Source organism: Hetaerina americana, unplaced genomic scaffold (genome assembly GCF_022747635.1).
Source record: "Hetaerina americana unplaced genomic scaffold, ioHetAmer1.1.p SCAF_3, whole genome shotgun sequence".
In the NCBI taxonomy this organism is placed as follows: Eukaryota; Metazoa; Arthropoda; class Insecta; order Odonata; family Calopterygidae; genus Hetaerina; species Hetaerina americana.
Window position 1 is genome coordinate 4949346 of NW_027286874.1, and position 26896 is coordinate 4976241.

At 40.7% G+C, this 26896-nt stretch overlaps 1 protein-coding gene across 1 annotated transcript in view; it reads left to right on the forward strand.

Moving 5' to 3' along the window:
• LOC139691055 (peptide transporter family 1-like) overlaps positions 1–26896 on the forward strand; it is a 49112-nt gene that overhangs the window by 9276 nt on the left and 12940 nt on the right. The window contains exons 3-11 of the mRNA XM_071588784.1: positions 2570–2711; positions 6177–6263; positions 6941–7215; positions 8757–8839; positions 9200–9367; positions 14806–15054; positions 16021–16260; positions 18457–18554; positions 22181–22309. Coding sequence (XP_071444885.1) covers positions 2570–2711; positions 6177–6263; positions 6941–7215; positions 8757–8839; positions 9200–9367; positions 14806–15054; positions 16021–16260; positions 18457–18554; positions 22181–22309 — 1471 coding nt within the window. The remainder of the gene's footprint in view (positions 1–2569; positions 2712–6176; positions 6264–6940; positions 7216–8756; positions 8840–9199; positions 9368–14805; positions 15055–16020; positions 16261–18456; positions 18555–22180; positions 22310–26896) is intronic.

The window sequence follows — 26896 nt, forward strand, 5'->3', positions numbered from 1 at the left end:
AAGAACTTCACTGTAAATACAAAATGGACGCTGTTTATTGATGCTAGAAGATAGGAGAAATCCTCTCTATCACGAACGATGAAGCAGAGTGCTCAAAAGACTGCTCCGTTGTATCGAAATGAAGGACGTGTATCCACGTCATTGTCGCGTGGAAGCACTGCAGCGGTTACGCAAGCGTCGAAGATGGCGCATTTTTTATGCCAAGAGCCAAGAACCAAAAGACTGAGAGAATAAGAGATAACAGGGAAAAGGAAAAAAGTAAAAAAACTTTCCGATTTCAGAAGAGGGGTCCGTTTCGCGATAAAAGAGCTGACGATTCACCTTTGAGAGAGTTACGAAAAGCATTAGCAAGATATGGATCACATCGAAAACACATATGACTACCGAAATTCCCAATTGACTAATGAAACGTTGCATCAGACAAAATTGCCACTCTCAGCTAAAATACGAATCTCGCAAAATGTGGAGGTCATTAAAACATTTTGACTGAAAAAATAAAACTTTAGTGAAAGAAGTCACAAGTTTTCAGAACCATTATGAATCACTAAAATGAAACAATTTGATGTTTTATTGTGTTTTTTAAAGAGGTGGAGATTGAAACACGTGGTAGACGCTAGAGAGACGCCGCATGGCATTATATTAAGATAGTCGGATGAACAAGTTGTTTCCTTGAAGTGAACTCTACATTATCACCTGCTTTGAGATTATGCTGGTACAGTTTCTTCATAAATTTATAGACATAGTTTACTTATCGGTGAAGCTTTTAATGCTAAAATGCCATTTTTTTGCAGAATGAATTTCAGTTAAGGGGGTTTCAAATCTTTGGTACGTCCTAAAGTTTATAAAATTAGCAAAATTATCGCTGGATGTATCGTTTTATAGGTTTTGTTCATCCATAATCTATCTTAAATGGTAGAGTACCAATAATGATAATCACTACTAGAAAGCAGTACAATAAATGCTGGAAGTAGATATGATTGCGAGCTGCATTATGATTTAGAAATTATCCAGCTGGGCAGAATTTACATGATTCCTTTTTAGGACTTTCACAACTAAAACGTAAAAAAACCTTAAATGATTAAAATTATTTCTATTAACTATCACTTGTTCCATCCAAGTTACTTTATGTTAACATATACTAGTCTCTTCCAGTATCAATGTGAAAAGAGCCAATTGATTAAAGTAGACATGAAATAAGGAGAAGAAAAGTAGGCATGTTAAATATTCCCTTTACACCATTGTAAAGGGAATCCTTAAATTTCAGAGGAGAAGATTATTCTTAAGCAAGTATTAAACAATATAGAGTAATTGTAACTGTGCTGATCTACATGTCAACGCGGAATAGATCACAGTAACCATGGGTATTTTGTATAGGATAGGCTGGTGGCTCAGGAAAAGAGACTGGGGATCAATTGAGTCGGATTTTCGGTACTTAAAAGTATTTAAACAAATGAACTTTGTGCTATCAAGCAAGTGGGGGACATGTTCTTAATCGCCACAACATTAAGACTAAATCCCAAGATATGCTCAGATTTTCCAGACCTAAATGTGCAATAGTTCCATGTTGTTATCTCACAATTCTGTTCTGTTGCTAGAATCCTCAATTTCAGTGCCATGGTAGATCGTGGTAATACGGTAGTGGAAGCGCTGCGATCATTGATAGCTTGCTGACAAATGAGTAAAGACGCGTCGCCAGAATAGTTCAATATCCTCAGGGGATTTGTGTAATTTTTCATGGCATTGTTCAATCTGGGCTGCTTCCATCAAGACACTTATTGATTTATCATATAAAGTTTATAAGTTCGCTTCTTATGAATAAGTTCAAGACGCTTATCCATAAGAAACGGTAACGCAGAGTGTATCTGTGCAGGCCTTCATTACCTTTACCCTACGCAACACTCGTATATCCTTGCCCCGGCCAAACCTGACGCTATTTAAAAGATTTTTTCCATGTATGTACATGGCCTAACATGTGGAATTTTTTGACGGATTTTTGCGTTGACACAGAATCGATGTAAATAATGATACCAAATATAAAAACTGAGATTTTCACTAAAAGAACGACTGGCGGATCTATTGTAGTCGTGTAAAATTACTATATTTACATACTGATATTATCTTAAATGATTTATGAGTTACCTTTGTATAAAAAATATAAATGTACGGCTTATACATTAATTTAAAAAATTCTTTTCACATATAACGCATAAACAAAAATTATTTTACGGTGGCCTTAATACAGGTATACTTTCAATACTACATAAAATTACTAAGAAAATGTTGGATAAACGAATCATGTTTTAACGCTATTCTGGAATAATAAACGTTTACTATTATCATTAAATAATGAGGCTTCACAGACACTAAAATTCCAGAAAAAATCACCTTTTCCTGGCGCATGATCACCCTGTAAGCTTTCAGGTAAAATCTGTGTATATTTTATGCGACCCTGCTACACATGAAAGTCTTAGCTGTACTACAAGTTGCAGATAGATATATAAAGGCTGTCTATCCTTGCTCTCCCCAATTGGTCGTGAGCTCTGAATCACCAGTCTCTCTCTCCTCTCAGCGATATTGGCCATCTACCTCATCACCACCCTCAACTTCTCGGAGAACGACGCGACCATCATCTACCACGCTTTCGTCCTGGTCACCTATTTCACACCTTTGCTGGGCGCCATGATAGCCGACAGCGTCCTCGGCAGGTTCAGGTGAGTCTGGCTGCGCGCCTAGGCCTTCTTCTCGTGGACTCAGTAAACGCTGGGCATTGCAGCGTTGATTCTGACGGTGACCTATGAGCACCGAGGGCACTCTGCGAATCATCGAGGCAGATAATAGCGGGAAATTAGGGCGATCTAATACGTGCGCGCTAATAACACTGATCTTAGAAATTCGCAAAAAAAATGGTAACCGAGAAGCACTCTGTGATAAGTCGCAGACGAAAAGTTAATGGTCGCCTCACTATGAATGTTGAAGTTAATTTAAGAATTTACTTTAATTGTTGGACGCGTGGTGGCACAGCATGGGCCACGGTCAATCGAGATTACTTATCTTTACGTTTTCGCTCGTGATTGGGCAAGGTAACGACTTCCGCCTTAAAAAGTGAACATTTGCCTCTTTTTTCGTTAGATTTTGAGTTTTAAAGATGAAACGACAGGACGCTAAACAGTTCTAAGGGCATGTACTCGGCACCAAGTTAAATTGAGAACTTAAGTCTCACGTTAAATTTCAAACATGCAATGCGTACCTGTTTTAACAGCATGGAGTTCTCGAATTGAAAACCCACCTTAGTTAGGTCATCCCACAAGTGTTTAGTGATATGGAATAGTTTCTCTTTAATACAGCCTCCACAGTGATTGGAAAACTGTAAATCAAAATACAGATACCTGTCAAAACATAACAGCTATGATCTCACCGTTGATAACATAGCTGTGTTGTTCTGTCGTTTTCTCCTAGAAATCACAGAGTAAATACAATTCTCTCTCAGATGTTACGAATGAGTTGAAGCAAACACCACGTGTCTAGTAACTTGCAAGACGTGGACGCCACATGTTTTTAGCGTTGGCATTCAATTGAAGTTGTCGCAGTAAAATGAAACCGTTTGAGGTTTAACGATAAAGACTATACATTTTTTCAAGTGAGAAATATATGAAAATTTCGATCGCAACTAGCCGAAAATAAAGTAAAATATTATCACTTTAATATTTTAAGGTATTCTACCATTTAAGGTAAGGTTTTGTCGGCACACATGTAATAGAGTAACATTTATTTGCATCATCAACAAAATACGACCTGGCATCCCTTCAATGCCGCATACTTCCTTCTTCACTTCATTCCGCCCAACAAGCATCTCAGCCAAACACAATTCTTCTTGTTATATCCCTACTAATTTGACCATTTTGGTCCAATAGACCAGGTTACAATGAACACTCCTGTCTTACTCTTTTGAGCCCTGCCTATCCGGACTCTACATGCATCATTCGCATCTATGCTGTATGAGACATGTACGAGTCGTGGATAAGTCTCCTATCCCACCAATCTACTCCTAACTGATAACCTCCGAAGTAGTCGTTTCCCCTGTTCTCCATCATCTTATTGATGGTCCTGAGAACCACTTCGGTTGCGTGTTAAATCAAACTTATTGTTATTTAGTCCTTAAAACTTATAGTTTTGGAATGAGAGCTAACACTGCTCTCATCTCTAGTCACTGATCTGAAGAAGTCTTTCGGCCAAATTCCTCCCTCATAAATGCTACGAATTAGTCCATAAGTACTTTTCCTCTCAAATTTTCCTAAACCTTTGAAGAGTAACGCGAGAATGTTGTCCATCCCCAGGGCCTTATTTGATGCCAATGCCCATTCTATCTCGTCGTCGATTAAGCCTGTACCTAAGCTATGCTCATCTACGCATTATTATTCCCTTCTGTCCTCACTTACTGGCGTAAGATGTTTACCATATAGATCTTCTTTGTGTTCTTCCCATTTTTCGTTGAATACTATTATAGGCACCATTAATTTTTGAAGGGATTTTCTAGAGCCAAGAACAAAAAAAGATTCGACAGAAGTTTATTCTCGTACCTTCATAGTAATGGGAATAGAGGCGAAATTTCAACATTTTCAGATATAAATATTTTTGTTACATTTTTCGGTGGAACAAAAATAGGATTGCTCTATTTCCTATGTTTAAGCATATTTAGTAATATATGTTTTATTCAAAGCGATCGGGCCTCAAACAACCAAGGTGGTGGCGCGATTCGAACCCACCCATTTAGGGCGAGCTAGGTAGGAACCCGCCGGATTATGGAGTCTACCCGGAGGTTTACCTAAAGAAATCTTTTGTGCGGCCGTCAAGTACTAAAATAATATCGACAGCTGTTGTTGTTTTGCATACTTTGTTTCCTTGGGAACGTAAATTGTGACCTGGCTGCCCTCCGGACCTTAACAAGTCGTGTTCCTTCAACCTGCATACACTTACAATGGTCCGGAATCGGGTAGGCCAGGCGAGAGGCTGGTCAGAGGAAGGGGGATAATACACCCGAATTGCGCTCGAAGTACCAGCCGCTCGCGCGAAATCCTAGCGAGTCCACTATTGGAGCAAATCTGTCAGAAGAGACAGTTGGGAAGACATTTATTCATCAGAGAATATCCGACACCGGCTCAGTTTTTTACCCCTGACCATTTCCATGATACCTTTAACGCTTCGTTTGTCTAGGTTTTCCATACTGCGTGATACACACCGCGTTTCCTAATCATTGTTTCTTTACAGCGTTTGGAACTACAATTTACAACAGTAAATTGCAACACCTCGACGTTTTCCACCTTTCCGATGGTACTTATGACTTTCTGTAAGGGGCCGATTCCGGCCGGTCCACTGGCCTCTAGGTGAGCACATCTGGTCCATAAGGCGCCCCTGAATTGTCACCAGGTTCTTCTTTAGGGGTATAACCACCAGGGATGGCACAATATCACGAGGCGGGGTTCAAAACTTCGACCGAGGAGAAGAATGTGCTACACGCATACTCCGATCGGCAATGCAAACATATAAACTTTCGAATAGTACTAGGCTTAAATTGTGAATGCAATAGCTCAATAACTATTAAGTTGGCAACGTGATATCGGAGCGCACACAAAACCTGTAATGTGCGAAGGTATCTAAGAGTGCATTCTCATGCCAACTGATATAATTACTATCATGCCGATTCAAAAAGAATAATGGGATGTACTTGAACAAAAGAGATATTAATTAGAAATAACACAACAGCAAAAATCGGGAGGAAGATAATTGATTTTTGTAAGTGGAGATATTTTCAAGGAGTTTTTTATCATCCTCCGTTCGTAGTTCTATTAAAAAAAAGTAGAACTCCAATCTAATGCGGATACCGACTGTAATCACCCTCTTCACTTCCATGCACCGAGGGCCCACCACTTGTATTTATATATCGTCTCTTTCTCGAACGGATCAATAAAATAATTTAAATAATTGGTCAACCACATTAGCCTCGGTGAAAATAGAATGGGTTGCCTGATAGCACGTAAAAACCAGGATTTTTTTCAGCAACCTCTAAAGGTAATATTGTGAAATGTATTGAGAGCATGTAATAAGCTGCTAACATTAAGATTATCAGTTTTCCCGAGATTTTTAATTCTAATGCCGACGTTTCTAATTTGCAATTTCAGGACCATATTCTACGTCTCCATTATATATGTTATTGGCAACGTAGTACTGTCGCTGGGATCCATACCACAGCTCCGACATGTGGCCGTGTGAGTATCGGTGTACCCCCAATTGAGAAACAAATCAAATGTTGCCAAGAGTATCGGCTATAAATCTAGTAATGCTCTAATTGTCAATGAACGGGGCATGGGTAAGCTTGCGATTAAGCACAAGTCCACCCAAAATAACAAAAAGTGTATATTTGTAATGGATATCTATGACATCCACCGGGTGTACAGATTAAACACCATTTTCATCCTATAGATCTTCAATTATCCTTCTGAATGCCCAATAATGGATTTCTACTCATAAATAAATATATATAAATATATATATATATATATATATATATATATATATATATATATATATATATATATATATATATATATATATATATATATGCTTTCGTAGACGTAACACGGAAGTACCGAATAGTACAATACACAGTAACACACAATATAGAAACACAAAAAAAAGAAGAACACTCATCTGAAGATATAGAAGTAATCATTACTTCTATATCTTCAGATGAAGACGGATTGTTTCCGTCGAAATATCAAGAAATAACGTGTGAGTGTTCTTCTTTTTTGTGATCTTTATTTTGCGGGAGATGGAGACTATGGAGTATCTTCTACTACTTAACCCCTCGCCCTCGCCTTGAAATTAGTCGGCGCGGTGAAGGAGTGTTTTGATATTATTTTATTATTTTTTCCCACTTTGCCAGGGCCATGACAACCATTGGACTCATTCTGATCACCCTGGGCACGGGGGGCATCAAACCTTGCGTGTCCTCGTTCGGTGGCGACCAGTTCGTGCTGCCCGAGCAGGAGAAGCAGCAGAAGCAGTTTTTCTCCTTCTTCTACTTCGCCATCAACTCGGGCAGTCTCATATCCACCTTTCTGACGCCAGTCCTCCGGCAGGACGTCAAGTGCCTCGGCGAGAAAACGTGTTACTCGCTTGCGTTCGGCGTGCCCGCCATCTTCATGGTCATATCCTTGAGTAAGTAAGGGCTTCTCATCTATCAATCCGGCTAGTAGGAAATATCACGCGCAGTTTTCGAGAAAGTGGGAACGGAGAGTGCGCCACGGTCGGTTGCTGATGATCAAGCTTTAGTTTCTCAGTCAAACATGGGGTTGCAAGTATTGCTGTGCACATTGGAAATTCGCAGAAAAGCAATGGAATGATGAGAAAAAATTTAAATAAAACTAAGGTTATGCTATTTTACCGGAATAGAAAGGTGTTCGAATAGGAGGGCAGAAACTAGCGCAGTAGGAACAGTTTACGCATCTCAGACGCACGGGTATTTTGGACTACAATGGTCAAAGTACGTAGTAGGGAGGTAAGGAGAAGAATTGCACTAGGAGAGGAGATTTTCACGAGGAGGAGGGAATTGATGACAGGGACTTTGAGTAACAATGTAAAGGAAAGCTTCGTTGAAACTTTAAAATGGAGCGAGGTCATATACGTCGCGGAAACATGGACCCGGAAGCAGGATGACAGAAGTAGATTGGAGGCTTTTGAAATGTGGGTGTGGAGGAGGATGGAGAAGGTGAAGCGGACTGTAATGAACATAAATGAGGAAGTATGATGGGATAGGAAAAGGGATTGTTGGGAGAAATCATAAGGAGGCAGGAAAAATAGAAGAAGGGCATATTGATCTGCAGTGAGATGTTGAAGACTATGATAGAGGGGAGATTGTTAGGCAAACGTGGAAAGGGCAGAAATAGGTTAGGGATATCGGACGGGATTAAGGGCGTAAGAGGTACACAGAGATGAAGGGAGACCTTTTTGGCGTCGGGCGTTGGGTTGTATGCTTTGTCACGAGGCAAGAAAAATATTTGATTGCTTGTATTAATCCAAAACCTACCTTGAATGGTAGATTACATAGAGTAAAAACTATTCTGCTTCCATTTCACATCCTAAAGGAAACTTCTCAAGTCAATTATACCCCAGACGGCCGCGCTATATATCAAACCATGGCCGTGAATACGACTACCACTTCCGTTCCATAGAAATTTTATTAAGATACTCTAATTCATGTTTTATTAATGCTCAAGTTCAGTGAATGAAGTGGCAGAAAAATAGGTTAATTTTCTTGCTTGCATCTGCTTATAGACCAGGAGTAAATACTCAGGCTACATGTATAAAATTGGCCACCCGGTGGGTGATTAACCCCAAAAGATGTCCAAATCAGGTTTCTTTTCTTTCTCATTCCAGATTTTCTTCCTGTTCGGTATTATATCAAAACATTATAAAATAACTTACATTCATTATTACACGTATCATTGAACTCCAACTGATTTTGGTGTGGTACCTATAGCTAGGGTCTAGGAAATAGGCATTTTGTGACTAATTGTGGAGAGATAACTCCCTCACGATTTACTTGTAGACTAGCTAATGCATTTTACGTTAAAATAAGGACCTTTTGTTCTTATAGAAGAGAAATAAGTGGTCATACATTTCTGAGTAGTGAAATATCTTGCATGTAAATTGTCAAAATGATCTAATATCTTCCCTGAAACAGATGTCTTTCATTACAGCAATATTCCTTCTTGGAAAGTCGATGTATACTGTTAAAAAGCCCGAGGGAAACTTGGTGTTACAACTCTGCAAACTCACGAATGTAAGTTTTGGATTGAAGTAAATGAGCATCTAGCTAATCACAGGGGCGAATCCAGAGGGGGAAGCCGATCCATGCATTACCCTCCTCCCAGACACGTCTTACTTGACGCGATATTTCTTTTAATTCGGTTCTAATAAATCATTCAATGCTACCGGGCACCCGAATCCCGGATTGATTTCGTTTCAACGAAACTTACCATTTATCACCGCCTTTTAGTTTCCCCACCCCTGGTCTTCACTGCGATCAGGATCAGTTCCGCCCCTTTATAGTCCACCCTGGATCCGCCCCTACATTCTTATAAATTTTGTGACCCAAAACCGAATGCTTGCTGGAGAATAATCCTCCGAATCGCACTTCCAGCACGCCGTGGTGCAGAGATTCAAGCACAAGGGCCCCAAGAAGGAGCACTGGCTCGACTACGCCTCGGACGAATTCGACCAGAAGCTGATCGATGACACGAAGAGCGCCTTCCGAGTTCTGGCACTCTTCGTCCCGCTGCCTATCTTCTGGGCTCTCTACGACCAGCAGGTGAGGGTTACGCGTCGCCACCTTAATGGAGGGGGGACCGTCGAACGTGGCTGCGTGTGGCGCAATCGTCGGCCGGGAGGATTCCACAATTTTTCTATCTTACTGCACATTTTCAATGAGCCAGGGCAAATTTCGTGCGGGTCACAACCGGAATAAGATCGAACTGATTTTATGAACAAGGTGGAAAATTGAAAAAGTGGTCGAGTATGCGTGCTATAATATCTCGGAATGGTGATAAACAAAGGGAGAGAAACACCCTTAAAAAGAGTTTTATCCTATTACATCGACATAGATAATAGTAACGTCCTCATTTATTACAGTTCTTAATAACTTGAATAATAATTTGATAAAATTAAATATAACATACAAAGGAATATGCACCGCAATTATTGAAGTTACTACTGTTGGTGCCGTTGCGTAAAAGATGGCCTAGCAGATCCGCATGATTGACAATTGAAGGGGTCGTTTCATTTCTCATGTATTAGATTAACGGTCATAGAATGGCAGGAAGGGACAACTTAATGAACACAAACAACACTTTAAGGATGCCATTACTGGCATAATGGTGAGTAGATGACTGCTTATCACGATTTGGAGAAAATCGTCATAATTACTTTGTTCTCAACCAAATGGAAGTGCGCATTAATGGGAATAGAATGAGAGTCGTTAAAATAAATATAAAGTCAATAAATTGCGAAATATTCATTGGAACACGCTGGAGCCTGTAGTGCACGTGCTTGTGGGACACATGAATGTGTTCGACAAGCTTCGTCCATGAGACGACACGTCAGTTTACAACACTGAGGATGCAATTCTCTAAAATGTCCTATCTTATTAACTACGATCACGAGGTCAGTCTTTCAAATGTTTGCTCATGCTCAGATTTACGTGTTTCTGATGGGCTCAAAACGCGTTCCCGAAAAAAATAACTTGAATGATTGAAAAAAGGTAAAAATATATTAACAAAAATAATATATAAAAACCAAAATGCTCATAAATGGGGGCAAACATTGGAACGGAAACGACAAAATACCACCATTTCCTCTCGACCATCACCGAAACACACCTCCACCGGTCCCATTCGATCCCCTTCGTCTTAAATCGACTACCCTCTCAGTTTAACACGAGAACGTCATCCTTCTTCGTTCGAGACATCCCAGCCAAAAATTCAGGAGTGTTCTTTTTTAATTTTCCTATATTTTAATTGTGACTCTAATATGTAAAATTAAAAATTGTTATTAATTATTATTCTATTTTATGTAGATTTTATGTAGATTTTGATAGGTAAACACCTATTTTTCTTCATCTCTTCAAAAAAAAAAGCTTTTCCTCGAGCAAACCTAACTGATTTCACGAATTCCCCGCCCACTTTCATTCCTACCTCCAGTTCTTCCCATGCCTCTTTAATCATTTCCTCTGCATACAGGTTGAAAATCAACGGTGATAATGGGCAACCCTGCCTTACACCTCTTTCTAACACTGCCCAACCGGACTCCCCGTCTCCCACTCGTACCTGAGCAGTCTGAGACATGTACAGGTTGCGTATTAGCCTCCTTTCCCTCCAATCTATTCCTATTTTCTGCTATATACTCATTAGTTTTTCCCATTTCACTCTATCAAACGCTTTTTCGAAATCTACGAAACAGGCAAACACCTCCTGGTTGTGTTCTATATTCCATTCGAATAATAATCTCATTACTGCATTGGCATCACGCGTACCTCTCCCCTACCTTAACCCAAACTGGTCATCCCCTAAGTAATCATTTGCCCTCTATCCTCTCTATCCTTTTGTTTATGATCCTAAGAACAACTTAAGCTGCGTGTGATATCAAACTTATTGTCCTATAGTCCTCACATGACGTGGCCTTTACCTTTTTCGGAATGGGAACTAAAACTGATCTCAAAAAGTCTTCCGGCCAGATTCCCTCCTCATAAATACTACGGATCAGCCTATATAGCCTCTTCCTCCCACATTTTCCTAAGCATTTTAAAAGTTCCACGGAAATGTCATCCACCCCCACGGCCGTATTTAGTTTCATCTCCCTTAATGCCTTTTCTATCCTACTGTCTAGTATGCCTGGACCTAAGCTATCTTCCTCTACGTCATTTTCCTTTTCAATGTCTAACTTTGTTGGTCTAATCTCTTTACTATACAGTTCTTCTATACTATATATTCCTTCCATCTCTCTTGGATCTTACCTGCGTCAACTATTACCTTACCCGCCTTATCTCTAACTCCTATCGTTGATCTCCCTTTCTTACTTCCCGATAACGATTTAACTTTGCTGTACAGCGCACTGATTTCACCCTTCCTCTACAGACTTTCCATATCCTCGCACTGCGTCTTCCCCCATGTTTCTTTTGCTTTATTTGTTGCCCGCCTCAATTTATTTTTTAACTCTTTGTACTTCATTTTGCCTAACTCTGTGATTACATTCTTCCATTTTGTGGTTTCCGTTCCTCTCATCCATCTTTGTAATCATTTCATGATTACCGATAGCTCAAGTGGTTAAGAGCATCCGCCCGGCAAGTGGAAAGATCCGGTGTTCGAGTCCCGGTTGAGGAAATATTTTTACTCTTGTGATCCGTTCGATTCCGCCTTCCCCACCTCTATTGTGTTCGTCCTTTATATGTGTTCCTATCCCTTTTCCTTATATCTGTTTCTGTATATATGAGTATTTATTCGCCGTTTGGCGGGATTTCGTGTTTGAATGTGTATTTGGCCAATGTGGCTCATCTCTTTCTTCTGGCTATGCGTGCTACGAAACGCACTGTTCCTTTCCTGTATGATGTTGTATGAATTCTAACCCACTGTCCTTTCTTTTCCTTGTGTATTGTCTATTTCTCCTTTGGTGGGTGAAACAGCCCCCTGACGCCATCTCTTGGCTGAAAGAATCGGGGCGCTTGGCGACATATTAGACCCACGGATTTCAGGGTAAATTGACTATCCTCGATAGCTCAAGTGGTTAAGAGCATCCGCCCGGCAAGTGGAAAGATCCGGTGTTCGAGTCCCGGTTGAGGAAATATTTTTACTCTTGTGATCCGTTCGATTCCGCCTTCCCCACCTCTATTGTGTTCGTCCTTTATATGTGTTCCTATCCCTTTTCCTTATATCTGTTTCTGTATATATGAGTATTTATTCGCCGTTTGGCGGGATTTCGTGTTTGAATGTGTATATATATATATATATATATATATATATATATATATATATATATATATATATATATATATATATATATATATATATGCGTGGATCGCGGTAGTCCAGTGGGTAGAGCGTTGGACTGCTGACCTGAGGGTCCCGGGTTCGATTCCCGGGCAAGGCACTCTGGGCACCTGCAGCTCTACCCAAGCTAAAGTGATTTTTCGGGTACCAGGTTTTCCTGGGTGGCCACCATCGGCGTTACCTAACTTTACACTTCTATTCCCCATGCAGAAGGTTTATCCTCTCTCTGGCATTATCTTTCTCTACGCCCCGTACCCCAGCGCCCCTCGACGGAATTTCTCCTCAATCTTGCCACTTTCGTCCTAACTAAAAATGCATTCGCTTTCCAAAATTGTTTTTACCTACAGACAAAAGGCACAGCGATGGGAACGAGGATGGTACCATCATACGCCAATCTCTTCATGGGCCATCTCGAAGAGGCTTTCCTGTCACAGCAACCCTTTCAACCTCTTTTCTGGGTCCGCTACATAGACGATATTTTTATTCTCTGGACACATGGCTCTGATTCTCTCAACAATTTCTTATCCGCCTTAAATTCATCTTTCACTGTTAAATTCACCTCTTCCATTTCAGACTCCACCATCACCTTTCTAGACACAGACATCTCACTTCAAAACAACAAATTCACCACTTCAGTACACATCAAAGCCACTAACCAATAACAATACCTGCACCACACTAGCTGTCATCCTCAACACACAAAACGCTCGATTCCTAACTCTCTTTCTATCCGCGGACACCGATTTGCAACACCACAGCCACTCTCAACAAATACCTTGACAATCTACATCCTGCACTCCTCAAACGCGGTTACCCTGAAAAGTTACTACAAAATAAAATCCACCGTTCCACCCGACCACACACACCACACAATAACAAGCCCACATCTGACGCAGGACTCAACCTTTGCACCACCTATTTCCCCGGATCACACAGACTGAAAACCCTCTTTAAAGAACTGTTTCCAATTTTACATGACAATGACGCGACCTCATCCTTACTACCCCAATGCCCATCTATCGCATACAGACGACCCGCCAATCTCAAAAACCTTCTGAGATCCACCAACCCTTTGGCGCCCCCCCCGTGACAAATTTCCCAATATTTCCCCAACTTGCAACCGCCCCCGATGTAAAACCTGTCCTCTTATTATGCCTACTCCCCTCTCCCTACATCCACTCATTGCTCCTTCACCTCGTTCCCACGCTAATTGCCTCTCAAAAAATATTATTTATCTTTTATCATGCAAAAATTGCACTTCCTTTTACATAGGCGAATGCATTGCCCCCTTATCCATCCGAATGAATAATCACCGGTACTCCTGCCATTCTGCATCACTGTCTTCCCTTCCTATCCCCTCACACGCCAATTCCCACAACCTTTCATTCGACCAGTGTTTTGCCCTCAGCATCCTAGAATCCCTACCTGATTCAGCCACCAATATAGAGGTGAGAACTCGTGAATCCGCCTACATATTAGCTTTCCGTTCTTTCAAAATTCCCACCCTTAACCGCCATATTTAATTTCTCACCCAGCATTCCCTCCATACCTCCCCTCCCCGCCCATACTTCTTTCCCCTCTCCAAAGCAACAGTATATTTTTAGTCTCTCTTGAAGAAGGCCTCTGAGAGGGCCGAAAGCTCGAACAATTTACCGTGTGAGTGTCCTTTTAAATGTTGCTATTCTATTCTATTTGTGTTACATTGTGTCAGCCCATTATTGTATATATATATATATATATATATATATATATATATATATATATATATATATATACATACATGTGTATGTGTGTGTTTCTTTTTAAAGTATACAGTTTAGAAATAGTAAATCAATTTTAATTTTACATGCGTAAATTCAAATAAAGGGTATTCACATCCTGGAAGCCTCACATCATGACCTCAAGAAAGTTTTTGTCGCGCTGAAATTCGGTCTTAGTCGCACTGGCAGCCAGAGGGAAGGCAGAAGTTTCAGCTAGCCCATTTGAGGCGGAGTCAGAAAGGCATGACCAACATACAAACAAGAACTAGCAGATAACGAATGATATGAAATCCGTCGGCGCGTATTCACACCAAGAGTAATTGCACCTACCTCTAACGACGCGCATATTCATTTGACATGAGTGATCCGCTCGAGCGCGCTTCACCGTTTGTAATTAATATTCAATTGCCGCGAGTAATAATTCAATATTTCTCTGCTTCCGACACAAGGGATCCCGGTGGACCTTCCAAGCGCTCTCGATGGACGGAGTGATGGGATCTTTCACCCTTAAACCCGATCAAATGCAGGTGGTCAACCCGGTCTTGATATTGGCGTTCATTCCGCTGTTCGAGTCCGTGATCTATCCGCTCTTCGCCAAGTGCCATCTACTGACAACGTCAATCCCGAGGATATTCGTCGGCGGGTGCCTCGCCAGCGTGGCTTTCGCAACCTCTGGTTTAGTCGACCTTTACATCGAGGTAAGTCCTGTCCCACCTGGACTAGGGTACGATGAAAAATAACCTCCCGACCGGTTCTACTTAGCTTAAGTCGTCCTGGCCGATGACGTCATGAGGGAGGAGGAAATGAATCCACGGGTTGTTTTTCGTAATAGGCGGGTCCATGTTTAGAATGTTGGGGTAGGTGTTGGCCCGCAGCTAGCAAGTAATGTGCACAGAAGTCTCGTTTCTGGATTCATTCATCTTCCAGATTACCATCTCGTACGTATTTTCAGCTGACAACAGTTTCATTCTGACCTGAATGATCATTAGGAGAGGGAGCGTAACCTTTATCATCTGAAACAAAAAACTGGAGGGAAACCATGAAAAAAGTATGAATCCGACTGATGTACACTAGCTATACAACAACCCAGAAAACCCGCAGCAAAGGCGCGGGGTGGCGGTTGGTAGGGCACCAGCCATCCATGCAGGCCATCTCATTATATTATGCAATCACTTGAATAGTTCATATGCTCACACATTCTTTCACATTCATGTCTTTCTATATCGTGCAATAATTGTTGCGCTTGGCTAATTTATATAATTCTACTGTACAATTTCTTTTTCTCAGTCACTCGGGTTCGATTTTATTATGACTTCCTGTATCGTACAAGGAAGAAACAAGTACTTAAATCTGTGTGTGTGGTGGAGTCTCTCTCTCTTATTTTTTCCCGGTGTTCGGTTCTGCCAAATATAATCTAGTCAACCTCGGGGTTGATCACTATGACTTCCGAGGGTGAATCAGAACTCCGCGGCCATTAAGTCGATTTCATTCATCCATAGACCGCGCCAGCAACGAGTGACGCCCATTTCATAGATTAAAATATCCCAAATATGTAGCATGAGCAGCAAAAAAAACATTTTCCTTTTTACAAAATAAGCCTACTAAAAGCGGACGAGTAACACGTACTCTCTCTCACTCTCTATCTCTTTTCTTTCTTCTGAAAGCCCTCGCAAGCGGTAATCCCAGGCGCCGGGGAAGGGCAACTGCGCATCTTCAACGGCCTTTCGGAAAACTGCACCTGCGTTCTTCCAATGGGCAACAAGACAGAGGGTGTCAATATAACGACCATGGGACAGTGGAGAGATCAACACATACCAGTAGATGATGTCCTGAGCTTACCATTATCGTTCGACTGCGGATTGGATGGCAAAATCATAGGAAATATCACCGTGTTGGAGGGGAAGGTAAGATAAAAAGTCCAATCTCTCTGAATGATGAACGGTACCATCACGTATTGCAAGCCTACCTTTCTAATTGAGCAAGGAAATCAAAGGGCTCTAGGAAATGGACGCTGCAGAGGTATTCGTGCGGTTACAATTATTGAGGATAGGGAAAAAGGGAATTGAATTTCTTTTTAAACAAAATGGGAGAACCAAAATCTAGACCACCGTGAAGTCTGTGTGGCGCGCATGGCAACGGCAACAAATGGAACTAATCAACAGCATCTAGAACACAGGTAATTCCCTAGATTAGTACAAAGATGAAATTCATGCATATTTATTTCGTACATTCTGATAAATTTATAAATGAAAAAATAATTTAATAATATTAGCTTTAATGTGTATAATCCACCCTTTTCTACGAGAGTAATACCAGAAGTACCCGACCCAACAAAGAAAAAACAAATATTTTGGAAAAAATGTATTTATTTTTCAACATAATCTCCTTTCAGCTCTATAAACTTTGCCCAGCGATGTTGAATAAGTTATTTGCCCTTTTTATAATAAGAACTGTCTGCCTCCACAAAATAGCCATTAACTGTCGACATCACTTCTTCATGGTTGGAAAATCTTTGACCACCGAGCCATTTTTTTAAGTTTGAGAGCAGAAAATAATCCGAGGGGGCTAAATCTGGCGAATAGGGTGCATGAGGTAGCAATTGAAACTTCAATTAATGAACTTTGGCCATTGCAATAACGGATGTGTGAGCTGGTGCATTGTTTTGATGAAACAACACATTCATCTTAGCAAAATGCGGCCGCTTTTGCTTGATTTCTTCGCTCAAACGTTACAATAAGTTCGCATAATACTCGCTGTTGATAGTTTTTCCTTTTTTAAGATAGCCAATGAAAATTATGCCACGCACATCCCAAAAAACCGACGGCATGACCTTGCCTGCAGATGATACGGTCTTCGCCTTCTTTGGAGCCAGCCGGTTCTCCCATTTGAACCCATTGTTTTAATTATTCTTTTGTCTCGGATGTGAAGTAATGGACCCATGTTTCACCCATGGTTATGAATTGGCGCAAAAATTCTGCTTTGTTGCTGTGAAACTTTGTTTGTGTGAAAATACTCAATTGAAAAATCTTCACGACACTGATTTTGCTCGAGTTTGAGCAAACGCGGCACCCATCTGGCACACAGCTTTCTCATGTACAAATTTTCAGTTGATATGCGATGTACCGCACATTTTGAAATACCTACTATGTCTACTAGCTCGCCCACTCTCAGTCGACGATCATCCAGCATCACTTTGTGGATTTTCTTCCCCGTTTCTGGAGTCGTCACTTCGATTGGTCGACAAATGCGGTGCTCGTCTTGAGAGGTCGTACGGCCTCGTTTAAACTCTGCTACCCAATATTTCACTATTGTATACTAAGGATCAGACTTGCCCAGAGTAGAATCCAGTTAAGATTTTATATTGGTTTGGCTGAGGCTTTTCAAATTAAAGTATTGTATGACAAAACGATAGCCAACACTCTCCATTTTCATAAACTCACTGAAAACGTTCACTATTGATGGCTGCCCAACAAATACTAAACAACATGGTGGCTTCAAACTTTATAGATTGCATACTATCTAATATTGATATTTTTCAAATAACTACCGCTATCTCTAGGTCAGTCCGGGCACTTCTTGGACCACCCTTGTATTGCATATTTAAAAAAATTCCAAGTTTAAGTGCATCATTAGTAACTGCTAGATAATGTACAAAGAATTATTACCTACATCTCCAACGCTCTCATGAATACTCAACGTTTTTTAACATTATTTACACATTAACTAGAGCAAGTTATTAACCACCATGTGCTGAATGGAATGATGTTGCAATAGGTACCAAAATAAACTTCCGAAGCGGCCGAATGCATACGAATTGGAGATGGAGGGAATTTCCCTCCATTCAATACAAATGAATGGAGATATCACATTTTTAATGACAGAAGTACAGACAGCACGAAAGAATGAGAATTGCTCCTAAATGCTCCCTTGCGGCAATTTCAGGCGGTCAGAGTTTAAAAAAATGAAAAAACCCTGCTAAGGCCGGGGAAACTCTGATCTCTCATGCCCTTACTAAAATTTACTACGCTCATTCGGAGATAAGATTTCCTGGAAGAGAAATTTTTTGACTAATTGTTTCTCGCTCCGTTTTTCTGCCACAGGCTTTGACTTATTTCATTGCCGGCGGGACACCATTGAAAATCTTTGGCAGTTACGTCGACTCCGTCGCCAAATCGTCTGAGGGATTTTCCAAAATAAGGTAAGTTTCGACAATGAAATGGATTGAACATTATGGCCCATGGGTAACTCATGCACACAGAAAATGAAACCTGAATTTACTCGATATCTGGGAGATAAAGCACAGCTCAAGCGTAAAAAAATCCTTTTTACGCCTCTCCAAATAAATATTAGGGTGCAACGCTGACGTCATGACAATAATTGTGGCTTAACTGTAATAGATGTCCAAGGTGTTATCGAAAAAAGGCAGGGTTATAACTTGTTTATTTTGACGGATACAGCTTAATCAAACTCGTCGCCCTCAAAGTACATGTCTTGGCTGACGACACACCTTTGCCAACGTTTCTTCCAGCTCTCGAACCCTGCCTGGCAAGCCGCCTTAGGGATCCTCTTCAGGTCCGCCGCACAAATAGTTTTTTAATGTCCGCAATAGAGTCGAATCGGCGCCCTTTCAACGTTGATTTTAACTTTGGAAATTCAAAAAAGTCTTAAGGAGCCACGTCTGGAGAGTAGGGTGGCTGCGGGATCACGGAAGTTCCGGTTCTGGCGGAAAACTCTGTCAATATTAGCACCGTGTGAGCCGGCGCGTTATCGTGGTGGAAACGCCATGCATTGTTTCTCCACATGCCCGGTCTCTTTCGGCTCACTGCGACCCCGAGCCTCTTTCTAACCTTTAAGTAGAAATCTTTGTTGACCGTTTGACCTTGAGGGACGTATTCGTACGGAATCAGCCCTTACCAATCGAAGAAGCACACCTGCATGACCTTCAAATTGAATCGGGACATGCGAGCTTTCTTTGGTCGCGGAGAATGAGGACATTTCCTCTGAGATGACAGGGCCTTTGCCTCAACATCATAACCGTATACCCAGGTTTCATCACCGGTTACGATGGTTTTAAGAAACTCTGGGTCGGCATTGGCTCGATCCAGGAGTTCCTGACAAATGCCCACACGTTTTTGTCTCTGTTCATCAGTCAGCACCCGCGGGACGAATTTTGATGCGAAGCGTGTCATGCCCAAAATGTCTGTCAAAATTGTCTAACAGGAACCAAAACTAATGTTTGCTTCCTCGGCTATCTCCCTAACAATTAAATGGCGATTGGCCCTCACCAATTTGACATGCCTGGGGTCTGTCGAAGTGGAAGGCCACCCCGTTCGGGATTCTTCATCTGTCGAGGTTCTGCCCGATTTAAAACGACTGTACCACTCAAAACACTGGCTTCGGATCATAGCGTCATTAACAAAGACTTGCTGAATTACTCCAAATTTCTCCGTAGCACTTTTGCCAAGTTTGAAACAAAATTTCACGCCCCCACGCTGTTCCTCTAGCTCCTTCATTGCTGCCGTTGCACGCAGCGACGAACAGGCTCAGACACGTACTGCTGCGTAACGACGTGACGTAAACATACACAACACCTCTCGTTTTATTAGTTAGATGGGTCGCTAGATGGCGCACTGGGTCTCGTTTCGATCCGTTGAACGCTTTGGGCAGAATAAAATCAGTCCGGTCTTTTTTTTATCACACCTTGCATTGATGATTTTTCTAGGAACTCATCAAGGATTATTATTTGCTAGTCTACCGTTTAGGTAGGTTTTGGATGAACTTTGACTGCAAAGACCCACATGACTTAGCCTCGTCTAAAAAGACTCCCGATTTGACTCGGATTAGACAACCGATTCTACTAGACAACCGGTAACTGTTCTTTAATTTAGCATGTATTCTATTACCCTTCATTCTACCCAACACACCTATACAATTCATTCCCCTTCCCCGCTTGCCTAGCATTCTCCCATCTATCATAGCCTTTAACATTCTATTTCCAATCAAAATGCTCTGAATTCATCTTTTATACCTCCTTTGGATATCTCCCATTATTCTCCCTTCCATTCCTCCACAATGCATACTACTACCTTGTTTGTTTTCCTTTCCGCCCATTTCAACTTGTCCACCCTATTACAAAGAATTTCGTTATTTAGTTGCAATTTACCAGTGAGGGTAGGGTTTGGATGGACACAGCCTACACAACGGTATATTCCCTTGCCTCTCCTATCAAAAAACAACCTGACAGCTAACATTACAATAAGCCTCGTCTATTCCGAACACTTCCTTCTACACTTTATTCCATCTAACATGCCTACCCTATTCCTACCCCTTTTTCTTTTACCTAACGTTCTCCTATATCGCAGTCTTCAGTATCCCATTACCAATCCAAAAGGTCTGTATCCATTATTCTGTCTCCTTTGGATTTCTCCCAACGATCCTCTATCCTACTCCGCCATACCTAGCACATCCTCTTTTGTTTTCCTTTTCGTCCATTTCACTTTCATCCTTTTCTCCACCCTTCTCCACACCCACATTTCAAAATTCTTTAATCCAAGCCTATCATCCTACTTCAATGACCATTTTACCACGTCGTACATAACCACTCTCCTTATCAAAATTTAACGGATATTGTTACAAAAATATATCACTATTTTCCCTTCTTACGATTATTTTGTATAGTATAAATCTCCAAGTTTTGCCTTTTTCAACCACTTTTTCTCAGTCCGGAGCCAATCTTTCCTGGTTTCCATGGAATTCCTACAGGTGCCTCTTGACGAGTTTCGCGAAACAACACACCTCGCAGCCAAGGTTGGAGGGTGTGTTGAGTGAAACGGGTGCTTAGGCTGGATGGTGAGAGGAAACATTTTCGATAATTTCCTGCTGTCAATATTAGACGAAGACTTGAAAAGTGTCCAAGAAAAATTATTCAAAGGAAAGGAGAATATCATTGCCATGCCTGTAATATTTTTGTGTTCATTTGTATAGAGTGTCTCGTGAGTCAGCTTTTTATCCAGATTTTACTAAAATAAACGAAGGTGGAACACATGGTCACTTGCGGGGATTAAACCGACAAAGACACACGAATCGAGTCGGTTGCTCCAATTTACTCCCAACTTTTATGAATTCCTCGCAACAATATTCTCACCTCACCCACAATGCTAAGTGCTTCCTTTGTTTATATTTCCCTCCATTTCAGTTCAATTCAATTTACGTGCAAATCTCAGAAGCCTCCCATCCACGCCAATCATGTAGCCTTAAAGACCTGACTAAATGATATAAGGTTCTACAAAGATACACTACTTTCACACATGCCAGTCAATATAAACGAAAGACGGGCTATTAAACAGAAAATGGATGCCGAAAGGTTTATTGTTAGATGCTTACGAAGAGCGAATTTCATTTCTCCGTAGAGGCAGTAAAGTAACTTACGATTGAAGAAACAAGTGAGGCATTAAGTAAAACTGATATGATGAAGATGGACTTTTATTAGACTAAACTAAGCAATTCTTAAATTCATGAACGTTAGCATTTCACAGCTAAGAGAAACTTAAACGTGGAATTTGATTGGCAATATCTGTGAAACAAGGGCATTAGCAGCAGTATAAATAATATCAGAAGCGGCTATTATTGGAATTATTATTCCTGCGGTCAAATCTTGGCTAGATTGCCAATAGGGTTTCTATGTACATTCCCTGAGCAAGTAAAGCTTTACATCACTCGTGGATTTAAACAATTGCGCAGCACTGGATTCTTCAGAGAAAGTAAATTTTTCTCCACCTAATAATTTTGATGCATATCATTCATTATTGCAATTATCGTTTTCAGAGTCCTATTCAACGGTGACAACCTTGCGGCAAATTTCACTTTCCGGAACGACGACAGGTCGTTGATTGCCTCTGCAGAGATGGCCAATGATTCCAGGGCCACCGACTACATCGAGTTGGAGCAGGCAGAGTAAGTATTCTGCAGTTTGGATTAATCCAGCACTAATGAACTATTTCCCGGTGCCACGAGCACTGTCACCCCCAAGTGATTCCGTCTGTCAGAGGGCTCTGGATAGAGAACGGAGATCAGAGGAGAAATAGGAAGTGCAGTCTCCTCCAACGGAACATCTTCATCTGTATTATACCCTACGATCCTACATATAGGTATAATGTGTGAGGTGCATTAGGACACCAGTCTTCGCAATGAACATGGAGGCTAAAGGTTATTCGATCGTATTGCGAATAAATTATATCTATGATTAGCTAGCTGACTTAGTGATATTTGTACATTTAAAATTAATATTTCATTGCAAATCTCTATTCCATTACAAAATGTTTGTGAATATAAGCAAACTGTTAAGCATTATGAAGTGTTAGAATAAAAGTCATTTTCGACGTTAAATGTTTCATATTGTAGCCATAATTTATGGGACCATAGGCAGACATTTGTACGGCTATAGAACACGGGAGCAAAGCCGAAAAAGTAGCTGGAGATGTAAAAAAACTTCGAGACCATGACGTTTCGGTTATCAATGGATCCAACCCCTTCCTCGAGGAAGTAACCTCATGCTCCACCTCCCCTTCCCCTTCAAGCGTCCCCTGTACTACCCAAATTTACTCTACAGTTAAGTTTGCATTCCGATAACCCCTGGAGCTCTGCAGGTGGGCTCACCCATACTCCTGGTAGGCTCACCCATAGGCCGAAGGTTAGGAGCTAGACGAAAGGTAGTCCACGCAGCGCCTTTTTCTTAGTGAAGCGGCTGTAATGGCGTCTGACCCCGGTGGGGCGGCCATTCATCTACATCTACATCTATTTAATAGCCCGCAAGCCGCCGCAAGGGCGTGTGGCGGGGGGTGTTAGGACACCACCCGTAATTTAGAAAAGAAAAAGAAAAAAAAACCGCATGCAATTACCACAAAATCATATATCCTCAAAAAAAAACATGGCATACATTCATGCATGAACACTTACCCCCCACAAACATGCAAACACTCAATCTACACCTTACATACACATGCACCTGAAAGTATACCTAACATCTCTATAGTGTTTAATTTTGTTCCGACTTTTAAATTCAACGTTTTTAATATTTCTAAAGTGACTTCGGGGAAAGAATGAGTATTTGTACCTATCTGTCCTGGAATCTATCTCCCTTAGTTTATCTTTGTGGTCTGATCTACCTAAGTAGTGTGGGGCCATTATAATTCTTTCAGTGTCATAGTTAAACTCGTTTGTTCTGAACCTTTCTAAAAGTCTAAGCCTCGCTTGTTCTCTCCGCATTCCAAGTGGTTCCCAGCCTAAATCCACTAAAAGATCTGTCACACTTGTGTTCTTATCATAACAATTTTTAACGAATCTAGCGGATTTTCTCTGGACTTTATCTAATTCTTTTTGCCAAATTTTCTCCCACGGACCCCAAATACTTGCGGCATATTCCAAATGAGGTCTAACTAGAGCAAAATAACACCTCTCTTTAACTTTTTCATTACATTTCCCCACCACCCGTTTTATGAAGCCAAGTTTCTTTAAAGCTGATCCGCATATTGTCCTGATATTAAAATTATAACATTAAACTGCCGTAGCATTAGAAACAAAATATCGGATATTGAACATATTTTTGTCAGTACAAACGCAGACATAGTAGTTGGAACAGAAAGTTGGCTCACGGGAGATATAGCAAACAATGAGGTTTTTCCAAACGGTTTCACAATTTACAGAAGGGACAGACCAAATAGGTTGGGTGGGGGAGTATTCATTGCAGTAAAGTCACATCTTAGTAGCCAACGATATGAATGCGACGTAGATGACATAGAAAGCGTTTGGTGCAACATTAAGGACTACAACGGCAGAAGCCTATACGTGTGTTCATTTTATAGACCCCCAGATTCTAACACAGATGTCCTACACAAGCTCGACGAACAAATATCCACTATCAGCAGCAGACAAAGCAACAGTATTACTATAATCGCTGGCGACACAAATCTACCGTCAATTGACTGGGACAACTACTGCGTAGGAAAATCTGCCAAAAACAGAGATTCATGCCAAGAACTCCTTCATATATTCACCAAACACTCCTTAGAACAAATAGTTAAATCACCAACACGGGGCCAAAGCATACTAGACATCTTTGCGACTTCTATGCCCGAAATCATTACTAACATTGAAATAATAGACGGAATCAGTGACCATAAGGCTATTCTTGTGGAGTTAAAAACGAAGTTCGTCAAAATAAACAAAGAAAAGCGTAAAATATACCTAAACAACAAGGCAAATTTTAACGGAATAAGAGAATATTTAAAGATAAAATTACCAGAATACAAGACAAAAACACTGACAACAAATACAGAGAACACTTGAAATTATTTCTTAAATATTTTACGCGAAGGAATGAAGACGTACATCCCGTCCAAACTCAAATGCGACAGTAAGGAACCTAGATGGTACAACGGGGAAGTCAGATCGGCATTAAGAAGGCAAAGAAAGCTACAGTCAAATTTCAAAAAGAGTTTAAAAAGTGACGATATAATTTATGTGAATACATCAAAACAGCAACTAAAAGAATGTCGTAGTAGGACGAAAAGTATTATGCGCACAGCACTACACTCTTTCAAATCTAAAATGCTAAGCGAATATCTTGAGGAAAATCCAAAGTCATTCTGGTCCTATGTTAGGGAAATACAGGGTAAACGTCCCACTGTTCACTCTTTGAAGACGGAAAATGGAGAAATCATTACAGATAGCGTGAAAAAGGCAAATATTTTAAACCATTTTTTCCAGAGCGTCTACAACAAAAACACTAAAGCACCAAACGATCCTCCACACCCACCCGGGGAACACATGAGCGATCTTACACTGACCAAGCAGGGAATAGTACATCTGCTCCGTAGTATCAAAGCACACAAGGCACCTGGTCCGGAAGAAATACCGGCTAGAATATTAAAGGAATTAGCTGACGACATTGCCCCGTTTTTACATATTGTTTTTCTAAAATCGATAGAAGAAGGCTCAGTGCCTCGCGACTGGAAGCTAGCCCATATAACTCCCATCTATAAAGGCGGTGATAGGGATAAACCAACCAATTACCGACCCATTTCTTTAACATCGATCTCTTGTAAAATATTGGAACACATTATTGTCACTGACATTATGAAATTTCTTGATAGTAGGAAAATACTAATCCACAACCAGCACGGCTTTAGGAAAAGCAGATCTTGCGAAACACAACTTGGTCTCTTCATTCACGATATACTTAGATCGGGAGAAAAGAACACACAAGTCGATGCAGTATTCCTGGATTTCAAAAAAGCCTTCGACAAAGTCCCACACAATAAATTGTTACATAAACTTAAATACTATGGGATCAATGAGAAAATAATTAATTGGATTAGAGACTTCTTGTCAAACCGCAAACAAATAGTAGTCATAGATGGGTTGTGCTCAACGGATAGAGATGTAACTTCGGGCGTCCCCCAGGGAAGTGTAATAGGGCCTCTTCTGTTCTTAATATACATAAATGACTTAAGCACACACGTTAGTAGCAATCTAAGGTTATTTGCTGACGACACGGTGATATACAGGGAAATAAGGAGCCAACTAGATCGCGAGCTACTCTCTAGAGACTTAGACAATATCTCGGAATGGTGCAATAAATGGGGATTATCACTTAATATAGATAAATGTGCAGTTTTGAAATTTTGGAATAAAGGAAGCGAGGAACAGGATATAGACTACAAAATAGAGGGTTCAGTATTGACTACGGCAAATCAAGTTAAATATTTGGGGGTTGTTCTAACACCACGCCTTTCACGGGGAGCACATATCAAGACAATATGCGGATCAGCTTTAAAGAAACTTGGCTTCATAAAACGGGTGGTGGGGAAATGTAATGAAAAAGTTAAAGAGAGGTGTTATTTTGCTCTAGTTAGACCTCATTTGGAATATGCCGCAAGTATTTGGGGTCCGTGGGAGAAAATTTGGCAAAAAGAATTAGATAAAGTCCAGAGAAAATCCGCTAGATTCGTCAAAAATTGTTATGATAAAAACACAAGTGTGACAGGTCTCTTAGGGGATTTAGGCTGGGAACCACTTGAAGTGCGGAGAGAACAAGCGAGGCTTAGACTTTTAGAAAGGTTCAGAACAAACGACTTTAAATATGACACTGAAGGAATTATAATGGCCCCACACTACTTAGGTAGATCAGACCACAAAGATAAACTAAGGGAGATAGATTCCAAGACAGATAGGTACAAATACTCATTCTTTCCCCGAACAATCAGTAATCATAATAGCAAGAAACCGAAGTCACTTTAGAAATATTAAAAACGTTGAATTTACAAGTCGGAACAAAATTAAACACTATAGAGATGTTAGGTATACTTTCAGGTGCATGTGTATGTTAGTTGGTAGTTTGAGTGTTTGCATGTGTGTGGGGTGTAAGTGTTCATGCATGAATGTATGCCATGTTTTTTTTTTATATATGATTTTGTCGTTATTGCATGCGTTTTTTTTTTCTTTTTCTTTTCTAAATTATGGGTGGTGTCCTAGCACCCCCCG